Source organism: Lycium barbarum, chromosome 1, assembly GCF_019175385.1.
Source record: "Lycium barbarum isolate Lr01 chromosome 1, ASM1917538v2, whole genome shotgun sequence".
Taxonomy (NCBI): domain Eukaryota; kingdom Viridiplantae; phylum Streptophyta; class Magnoliopsida; order Solanales; family Solanaceae; genus Lycium; species Lycium barbarum.
In genome coordinates, this window is record NC_083337.1 from 38,501,642 (window position 1) to 38,513,189 (window position 11,548).

Sequence of the window (11,548 nt, forward strand, 5' to 3'; positions counted from 1 at the left end):
TTTCATTGGAATAACTGTTGTAGAAACAGCTACTCCATTTTTGAAGAATACTGGTAGCGGCAGAACTTCTGTTTACAAAATGGTAGAGTATGCCGTTTCAGGCATACTTCATGACTTTACATACAAAGTCTGCTGGGAAGGGCAGAACTTAAAATTTCAAGACTAACAACTTAAATACATTTCATTTTGGTTTTTTCTCAAGTGAATCTCTCTTTATGCAGGAAGTTTAACAAAAAAATGACACCAAGATGCATCTACGTAGTCTTCAACGACAAATGGGACGCCACCTACAATTATGTTAATCATGAAACCAAGCTAATACTTGTCAATGATGGTGTAAATTTTCAACAATTCACTCAACAGATGTTTGCGGGGCATACACAAGATACTCAGCAAAAAGAGGCCAACATATGGTTTGACACCAGTGAGAAAACATCCAAAGGGATGCGTGTAACAAACGACATTGATCTTCACACTTGCTTGTACCTGCTCAACAACAATGACAACTTCAGAAATTCCCGTTTCATATTAGAGTTCAATTCAGCTAATGCGGAGAACAACCCATTACAAGAACATCATAATGACGCAATCCTAATGACAGAAGGACAAACCACAGAGGAAATTGACAGACAACTCTGCATTGCTTATGAAGAAGACATGTCTGAAGTTGGATTGGATGACGAACAACACAACCCTATTAGATATAACCTTGGGATTCCACATGAGCAGAGCCAGATAGTAACTCCTAACCAGACACCTCACCAGCTACAATGGCAACCACCAAACATTGAGCAAGTTGTAAACAATGACCTTTCTCAGCATCCAACTTCAATGAATGTTGTATCACTTACTCCGAGCATGACAGTTGAAGAGACACAAACACAGCCATGCAACAAAACAAAGACACTAAAGAGGAAGAGGATACAAAATGATACACAAATTTTGACACCTAGTGCATCGATTGATCAAATAGAAGTTGGCATTTTATTCAAAGACAAAGATACCGTGAAAAAGTGCATGAATAACATTGCAATTACTCGTCATCAACAGTACAAGGTAGAAAAGTCATGCACGCAACGGTATTACATCAGATGTGTTGACCCAACCTGCATTTGGTGTTTCCACAGTTCAAGGTTCAGACGATCAGAACTTTTCAAAGTAGTTAACTTTGAAAAGAGACATAGTTGTTCAATAAATTTCATCACCTTTGACATGAAGAATGCAACTTCAAAAGTCATAGCGGAATACATTACAGACCTAGTACGCCATACACTACAAGAGATAACACCCAAATTTGTCATTGAAGAAATGAGAAGCAGATATGGCTTGCACATTGGTTACCACAAAGCATGGCGTTCCCTCCAACACGCTTATAATGTCATAAGAGGAAGCCCAGAAAATAACTACACACTTCAACCGCAATATCTTCACATGATGAAATTAAGAAATCTTGGAACAGTTGCTAACATCAAATGGACCGCTGACAATAAGTTTCAGTATGCTTTTTTCGCGTATAGAGCATCAATTGAGGGTTGGAAACACTGCAGACCAGTAATGATGGTGGATGCAACCTTCTTAAAATCAAAACACCGCGGTGTGCTCATGATAGCAGTAGCAAAAGATGGAAACAACGACATATTTCCTCTCGCATTTGGTATTGCAGACTCTGAGAATAATGAATCCCACAGGTGGTTCTTCAGACACGTAAAAAAGGTGTTTGGCACGCGCAAAGACCTATCAATTCTTTCCGATCGCCACTCATCAATTGCAAGTGCAATCAAAGAACTGTATCCAGATACCCAGCATGGAATATGCATCTACCACATGGAGAAGAACTTGCAGAAATATTTCCCATCCGAAGCGATCCTATCACTGTTCTACAATGCAGCAACTACCTACGAACATGCAGAGTTTCGTACCTATATGTCACAGATACAACAAATCGATCCAAAAGCTGCAGAATACATAGAAGAAGAACCACCGGAAAGATGGGCACATTCATTCCACACCAACAGACGTTACAACATGCTCACAATAAACAATGTCGAGACAATGAATTCTGTATTGAGGAAAGCAAGGGAGTTGCCAATAATGGCATGTATTGATTACATCCAGAACAAGCTGCAAAATTGGATGCAACAGGACCGTCCCATGACCTGACATGTTGGGCTGAAAAGATTATGCTTGAAAAGATAACTAGAGGCTTCACAATGAAAGTAAGTACATTGTACCAACACACACTTCAATATTAGTTTGGTGAGCAATGCATAGATTAATTTTAGCCAAACACAAAAGTTATGCTGGATAAAGGAAGAACTATGACCCTATTTTTATACTTCGTTCTGCCGGAAGGGGCAGACTCTTATTTTAACTAGCATGGAATTATGCCGGTAAGGGCATAACTATGACAATGAAAGTAAGTAGATTTTACCAACATACACTTCAATCTTAGTTTTATGAGCAATGTATAGTTTAAAATTAACCAAACACAAAAGTTATGCTAGACAAAGGAACAACTATGACCCTATTTTATACTTAGTTCTGCCGGAAGGGGCAGACTCTTATTTTCACTGTACAGGAATTATGCCGGAAAGGGCATAACTCTCACATAATCTGAAAATTGCCACAAAACATATCACTCATTTATATTGTCAATTTCCACAGGTAGAAAACATAACTCCCGTCAAATTTGTTGTGAAAGATGAAGGATATCAATACAATGTAGACCTGAAGAATATGACTTGTGAGTGCTTGGAGTTCCAAACTGACGAGTTACCATGCACACATGCCATGGCAGTTATAGACAAAAGAAGTTTGCCAAAATCTACATACTGTGCGGATTGGTTCAAGAAACAAGCCTGCCAAGAGACATACAAAGGTGAAATACTATCAGTTGGAAATCAAGACTCATGGATTATTCCACAAAACATTATGGATATTAAAATAACGCCGCCTGATGTTAAAATAAGACCTGGAAGAAAACAAACAAAAAGATATCGCCTAAGAAGAGAATCGACAAAGTACACATACAGATGTGGTAGATGCAAGCTCTTTGGACACACTAGGGCAACCTGTAACCACAGTCCAGCTCTCAATCCATATTCAAGAAGATACAGGAAGAGGAAACTGTCATCCTAACATCACACTCTTATACATGGTTTATATGAATTTATCTTATGATTCTTGATGCATAATGCACACTCTGCCTGAAAGAAATGGAAAAACGTTGGTATTACTACGACTGAGACTTCAAGCATCTTATCACACATTTATTCTTCTGTCCATTCTTTCTTTTATTATTTTCTTTTACTAAGTTGTTATCTTCTTGTTGCTGATAATAAAAAACTATATAATAGCAAGAGATAAATGTCCCTACATGAATTCTACAATTCTGTACCATAAAACATTGAGGAAAAAGAAAAAAAATCATCAATTTTAATTATCCAGTTTTATAATTTATGCCTCCTGTGGCAGGTATCACAGTTTTTGCCGGGAAACAAAATTGGTATCTTAAAGACTACATCCTGGTAAGTTTAATAGATGTATGCCTTGGGACATAACAATATTGTTTCTCTCTGTTGTTTTCATGTTTTACATTTATGCCGGAACCGGCAGGTCTTCCGCTTACAAAATAAATAAGTATGCCGTTAGGGGCATACTTATGTGCTTTGTTGTTTATAAAATATTTTAAAATGCTGGAAAATGGGATAAAACATTCAGCACAATACAATTAACACTAATTAAAATATTTCATTCATTCATAGCAAAATTTCATTCATACAAATATTGGAGAGGAAAAAAAAAAGAAAAAAAAACAACAACAACATAGACTAAAAATAAAAATTCATTCATACTAAAACAACAATTATGGCGTCTCAACTAATCCCAATAAAATGCGTTCTGACTGTTCAAAAAAGTTAAAAGGTTTTGTCTTTGTTGCTGGTTGTAGCAAGTTCTCTGAACTTAATTTCTGCTGGAAAGGGTGGAACTTCTATTCATAAAATGAGAAACTATGCCGACCCCGACAAACTCCTATTAAATAACCACCATAAATTTGATTCTCAACAAAATAACAGCTTTCCGTCACAAATAATCCCCAATAAATGCATTTTGGCTGGTCAATAACTTCAAAGGGTTTGTCTTTGTTGCTGGTTATGGCAAGTTTTCTGAACTTAAATTCTGCCGGAATGGGAAGAATTTCTATTTACATAATGAGAAACTATGCCGACCCCGGCAAACTTCTATTACATAACAACCATGAAGTTGTGATGGAAAGGGTATAACTTGGATTTTCAACAAAATAACAGCTTTTATGAACCGAGAAGTTGAGATTAAAAATGAACACCATGAAATTACAAAGGGGCTTAAAGTTGAAATTTATAAAACAAACAAACTGTACAATCTTATAACATTTACAAAAAACACAAGGGCGCACGAAAAAAAAATTACATAGTGCAAAAATAACTAAGACAAACTATTTTTTTCCTTTCTTCACAGATCTTGCTCAACTAAAACAAGCTATTTTTTTGCTCTCTTTTTCATGTCATACTCACACTCCATATCGTTATGCTCATGATAATCACTTCCAGCTGTATCTAGTGGCATGTCATAACCCTTTTTCAGCTTACCTTCCCATGACAAACCAAATTGATTGACCACTCTTTCATGTAGTCCATCAAACTAGAACCATCCCAATCAGCAGGATTTTGACCGCTAATCAGCATATCAGCAAACTTGATAAACAAAACGACCACAATTATAATCTCTGAAAGTCATAAAAGAGAGATGTTTTAGAACAACAGAAAAGCAAAAACAATAAAAAAATAAAAAACAACAAAAAACAACGGAAAAAGCAAAAAAATATAAGAATGAAACATACGATCCTTGCTTTGGACAGGCAGCCCAGGTATATGTCAGATTACTGAAGTTATTGTATGATGGCCTGAATAATTGAAAATCATTGACCATCAACAACTTAGGGATCATACCACAGTAGGCCTCGACAATGCGAACCAAATTATCATCGTTATGATTGAGTGAGTTATAAACTACCAATTTACGCTCATCAATCATGAAAACAGCAAGTACATAGTGAGAAATTGCTTTAGGATCATCATATCCTGGGCGAATAGGAATTAATACCCTGTCGACATTCTCCAATGATATACAACATTTTCCTCTTCGCCCATACACAATATTACTCAGCAAAAATGCATCATCACTGCCGCCAGCAAACCAGTGGTAATTAACCAGGTCTTCGTAGTATCTATTGATGTCAAATTGCACAAGATGATCAAACATCATATCTACGGTTGTGTACTTAACAGCATTGGCAGCTGGAGGATGATACATCATTTTCTTCCTCAAATAATATAGCATCACATCAATATGCTGTGTTAAGGGAAAAAAATAGCGATTCAGCGATAAACAAAAAAAAAAAGGAAGCAAGCAACAATAACTAACAGAAAAATAAGAAAAGAAAAAGTAAAAGACAATCACGAACCTCATCATTAAGCGCATAGACATCATGGTACAGCTCCAAAAAAACATCCTATATTTTGGCTTAAAATCACCCAATTGATAAACTTCACTGAGTTGGTTCAACTTTGCAGGATACATTACCTCGTCTTCAGCCCTGATTAAAGAAAAGGGAACAAAAATTACAAAAATACAGGCAGAAGTTTGGTTCACAGAAAGGGAAATTTATGAACAAGTTTTGAACAATATGCCAGAAGGGGCAAACCTTATGCTTGAAAAAGGGAAAAGTATGCCGGAAGGGGCAAAAATACAGAGATTGTACTTAAAAGACTGAAAAAGAAAAAAACATAAACCCAAAATAAGGAAGAAAAATGCAAGAAAGCACACACATAACTGACAACTTACCCAGTAGGTCGAAAGTTACTTGGTGGAAGATTTCGAGGATTGATAAATTTTTTCCAAAAGTTCACAGCAACTTTGCTTTTGATGTAATAGAATGGGCACATCCTTCTGTACTCTTCATTCCAGTCACTTTCGTCCTTCCGTGACCAAAAAGGAAGATCACTACGTGCAGAATATAGCATCCATCCGGGCGCCAGGGTATCACCCACTGCTTTCCTTTTCCTCTAGCGCCTTGTCTTCAAGGAAGATAGCACTTCCGCCACTTCAACAATAGGTTCTTCTTCAGCAAGAGGATGAGTTTGAATAACAGTACTCTCTTTGACAGCGGAAGAAGCGACATTTGCAATATCTTCAAAGGACACATATCGAAAATTGTCCTCCATTCCTTGAGAGTTATCACCCTTTCCATCAACAATAGCAAACTCCCTTGGAGTACTGACTTAAATCGAGTCTGCATTGGCTGGTTCGCTCCTAAATGGCTCAATCGCTTTAATAGGCTCGGGCATAACACCAATATGAAGAACAACAGTGCGTTCATCACCCTCATTAGAAACTTGAGCTTCAGGTGTTTCGCGTCTTATATGCTCAAGATTTTCAAGTGTTATTTGCTCGAGATTTTGAGGCATATGTCCTTTCGGTGGAAATACGTTGGATTCTTCACAATTGGCGTCACGAAACTGTTCACCGCCTAATTGTTCCTTCACAACAACCTACATAAAGTAACAAATCAAGAAACACAACATCCATCATCGAAGCAAAAATATTAAAATAAAAAATTAACAAATTCTGCAAGTGGTAAAAGATTGAAAATTATGTCAAAACAGGCAGAAGTTAGCTTCACAAAAAGGAAAATTTATGAACAAGTTTTGACAATATGCCGGAAGGGGCAAACCTTATGCTTGAAAAAGGGAAAAGTATGCTGGAAGGGGCAAGATTTAAGTTTCAAAAAGTAAAAGTATGCCGGAGTGAGCAGAAAATAACTTTCCAAAAAAGATGAGTATGTCGGAGGAGGCAGAACATGCGTTTGCAAAATAAAATGTGAAAGTATGCCGGAAGGAGCAAGAACAAAGTAAAATTATGCCGGTGTAGGCAGAAATGTAACTTTGCAAAAAAGGTAGTATGCTGGAGTAGGCAGAACATGAGTTTGAAATAAAAGGGGGGATTATGCCAGGAGGGGCAAAACTATCATTTGCATAAGCAAAACAAAAAAAAAAGCACACAAAGTGTTAATTGCTAGAAAAGCGTGCCAGGCAACTTAGGTTTAGAAAACAACAAAGTATAAATGTAAATTTACCGAAGGCAATTCAGCCTCAACTTTTCGGTTGCATTTCCTTCAGCTTGAGATACAATAGATTCATCATCATGAGGCGACACCAACGTATCACCTTCTTCTGTCTTATCATCTCTGGCAGGAGATAAATCTCGTTCGAGATGATTAGCAACCACCGCAGCATCATCTTGAGTTTGCTCTAGATTTTCAGGCATATGTCCTTTCAGTGGAGATACATTGGATTCTATGCGATTAGCGTAACAAAACTCTTCACTGCCCAATTGTTCCTCCACAACAACCTACATAAAGTAAAAACTTAAGAAACACAACATCCATCGATCGAAGCAAAAATATTAACATAAAAAATTAACAAATTGTGCAAGTGGTAAAAGATTGAAAATTATGTCAAAACAGGCAAAAGTTAGGTTCCCAAAAAGGAATATTTATCAACAAGTTTTGAAAAATATTCCGGAAGGGGCAAACCTTATGCTTGAAAAAGGGAAAAGCATGCCGGAAGGGGCAAGATTTAAATTTCAAAAAAGTAAAAGTATACCGGAGTGGGCAGAAAATAACTTTCCAAAAGAGATGAGTATGCCGGAGGAGGCAGAACATTAGTTTGCAAAATAAAATGTGAAAGTATGCCGGAAGGGCAAGAGCTAAGTTTCAAAAAGTAAAATTATGCCGGTGTAGGCAGAAATGTAACTTTGCAAAAAAGGTAGTATGCCGGAGTAGGCAGAACATGAGTTTGAAATAAAAGGGGGGATTATGCCAGGAGGGGCAAAACTATCATTTGCATATGCAAAACAAAAAAGAGCACACAAAGTGTCAACTACCAGAAAAGCGTGCCAGGCAACTTAGGTTTAGAAAACAACAAAGTATAAATGTAGATTTACCGAAGGCAATTCAGCCTCAACATTTTCAGTTGCATTTAGAGATTCAACTTGTTCAACATCTGTCTCCATAGGACATGTCACATTTGCTTGGCCTTCTCCAAAAACATCTTCAAATGTCTTGTCCCTATCAACTACCACATTTGTAGATTGAGGACCATCCGGAAGCCATGGATTAGGAGAAGCATCTGCATCTTGTAATGTTTTGCGTAATTCTTGTAAAATCGGATTTTGCCTCCCAACTCTGTCTTATCAACGGTTCTTTCACTAGAAACGGCTTGCACATCTTCCATCTGAATCTCTTGATTACTTTCAGCCTCAACATTAGACAAATCAACACCAAATGAGTTGCCCCCCTTGTCTTCGGTGACAGTTTCAGCATCCCAAAATACCTGTTCAATATCAGCAATATCTTCACCAACATGTGACTGCACCGATCTTCTTCGTTGCCCAACGGAATATTGCTCAACATTTTTACGAGACCTGGCTTGTTTAGTTTTCCTTTTTGCAGCAACACTTTTACGAACAGATCTTGTGCTCTTGCGCCTACCCTTTTTAACATGACGAGGAGAATCAACATGTCGACGAACATTTTCAGTATCAGAAGCAGTTTGGGATTCAAAATTTAACCCTGCTTTTTGCAAAGCAGAAATCAGCTGATCCATCCGGGCCTTCTCCTACTGTTGATTATTCAAAATCCTATCCAATTTAACATCACAAACATTTTCCAGGAACTGTGAAAATAAACAAATACAACAAAGTGTTAAACTCAAGAGAAAAAAAAAAAGAACAAAACTTTTAGAGGAAAAACAGACAAGAACGATGAGAAATACCTCAATGCGACGCTCTAGAGAAGAGCTTTTAGTGGATTTGCCAGCAATATTGGCATCTTCAAATTCACTTCCATCACCACTTGAATTGTCCGGAGATTCATCAACCACCCCTTTACCTCGCTATTGAAATAAAATTCATACAACAATAAATAATAATTACATCAAAACAGAAAAAGAAAACCACATTAAAAGTTGACACGAAAAGTAAAGGGCAATAAACACCATTACCTTTCCTCTCGTGTACTCTTTGGATACAAGCAATTTCTTGACATCATTGAAATGTGGAGATTTATTACTGACATACGACAACATCAGAGGTTCACGACAATCGCCAATAATTTCAACATATTGACTGCGATAGTCATTGAACCTAGACCAAACCCAAACGCTAAAGCCATAAACAAAACTAACAACACCATAATCAATGGTATGTCTGTTTATCCCTTTCTTATATATTGATTTGAAACACCTCAGGAGTTCAGCAAAACACAAAGACCCCCAATTAAACTGCTCAAACAATTCACTGTCCTCTATGTATACAATATGCTGCCACAATACCTTCTTATCAATCCTACCGCCTAATAAGACACGACCAAGAATGTATACCTCTGCTAGCATCACCGCATCAATGTCATCTTCAAAATCAACATTTTCAGCACTCATCACATTCTTCAAATCCCTCATTTCCAAATTCCTTTTACCATCTTCAACACCAAAATATCTTCTCAAAAGACGACTGCCATTGGTTTTGTTATATTTAGCATAGAAAGATCTAGGAGGTTCAGTAATTGATAACCCAGTGACTCTCTTAAATGATTGGTCTGTAAATGTCACAAGTTTATCTTGTATATTAAAATGCATTTCATTGGTTTCAGAACACCGAACTTCCGACAACAACATAAAATTCACCAAGATACCCGACATTTTTATATTATGTAATTCCATAAATTTCCCAAAAGGACGATTCTTCAAAATTACCAACTGTTCTTTTGTAAGAAATTTCTCAACAAATTTATCAAACTTTTCATCCCCTCGCCATACAACACTGATGCGTGTGTCTGTCCACTCTTCAGGAGGAATATAATAGTCAGCAACTTGTCCAAATTGACATCTCATGATTTAGCACACTGACATGAGCAAAACATAAAATTCAATCAGGAAAAAAAAGGAAAAAAAAAACACATAAAAACATTACCAACAAAAATACATTAACACAATGCATTACGAAAAACGTAAAAGAAAAAAAAAACAGAAAACCCTATTCAAATAAAATACAGACACAAACAATTTAAGGAAATAACTTATCAATAAGTAATAAAATAGTAACTAATAACTTACATATGAAATTGAAACCCCACTAAGAGAAATCAATGAAAACACTGATAAAGATGATATAGAAACGTGACAAAGCAACTGCCTTCTTCAGCTTTAAAGTGAACAAATGAAAATAAAAAGTAAATTACAGGAAGAGCGGGCAAACATATATTGAACAAAAAAAAAAATTAAAACTACACACGTGCTAACCACGTGACAAAACTTATGCCGAAAGAGGCATAATGTAAGTGTGCTAAGAATAAAAGTTTGCCATTGTGGGCATAACTGTGTGGCTTTATATAGAAGTTCAAATTAGTCGATTTTAAATTGGAATAACTGTTGAAATGATTGGATTTCAATTGAATGAGGATATAGGGAGTTTTGCAGTTTTTTCTAAAAAAAAAAAAACCAAAACAGTTAGTGATATTTGAATTGAAGTAACTATTGCAATTATTGACAAAAATACAAAGAGTTTTTCAGTTTTTTTTTTTTTTTTTTTAAAAGAATTAATACATTTTCAATTGGAAGTAAATGTAGCAATACCTATTAGAGATATTGGGAATAAGAGTCACTTCTTCATTATCTTTTTTTATTTCTAGCAAAAAAAAAAAACTGTTACTACGAATTTAGAAGTATGCCGGAAGGGGCAGAACTTCTGTTCCCAGCGGGCGAACTTATGCCGGAGGCGGCAAGATTATTTGGCTTGACTTTTGCATATTAAGCTCTTTGGATTTCAATTGGATGAGGATACAACAAGTTTTGCAGTTTTTTTTTTTTTAAACCAAAAATAGTTACTCAAATTTAAATTGGAGTAACTGTCGCAACTATTAACAAAAATACAAAGAATTTTTCAGTTATTCTTTCCATTTTTTTTTTAAACAAAATAATTAATACATTAATTGGAAGTAACTGTCGCACTTATTCGAGATGTTTTGGAACAAGAGTCACTTTTTAATTATCTTTTTTATTTTTAGGAAAAACAGTTACTTCCATCTTAGAAGTATGCCGGAAGGGGCAGAACAACTGTTCACAAAAATGGCAAAAGTAGGCCGGTTAAGGCAGACTACAATAGAGCACAGTTTGAAAAAGTGAAACTTCATTATATGTACGGAAATGAAAGACCAATTTACCTATACATCATTCGAAAAAGGGGGAAACACAATAACATAACACTTGCCGTAAATAACAACAAAAAAATCAATTCACTTTCCTAACTCTTCTGCAGTACAGTATATATCTTCAACAGCAGAACTCAACTGTTTCTCAACTGGAGTACTGCTTGGTGTAAGCAAATACCAATTAGGATAACCATCATCTTCTTTGTTTCCATCTTCGCATCTCGGACGTTTTCTACTATGTTC

The 11,548-nt window shown here is 36.1% G+C and overlaps 1 protein-coding gene across 1 annotated transcript; it reads left to right on the forward strand.

The window, feature by feature from the left end:
• Nucleotides 1–594: 594 nt before the first annotated feature.
• LOC132611376 (uncharacterized) lies at nucleotides 595–4,512 on the forward strand. Its single transcript, XM_060325810.1, has 3 exons — nucleotides 595–2,098; nucleotides 3,475–3,527; nucleotides 4,498–4,512. Exons 1-3 carry the CDS (start codon nucleotides 595–597, stop codon nucleotides 4,510–4,512), a joined length of 1,572 nt encoding a protein of 523 aa, XP_060181793.1.
• The last annotated feature ends 7,036 nt before the right edge of the window (nucleotides 4,513–11,548 follow it).

Bases quoted from the DNA above. Each gene is read 5' to 3' on its own strand.
- LOC132611376 (XM_060325810.1), top strand. From the start codon at position 595: ATGACAGAAGGACAAACCACAGAGGAAATTGACAGACAACTCTGCATT. The intron at 2,099-3,474 runs GTATTGATTACA...CTCCTGTGGCAG, and splicing joins GGAGTTGCCAATAATGGCAT to GTATCACAGTTTTTGCCGGG.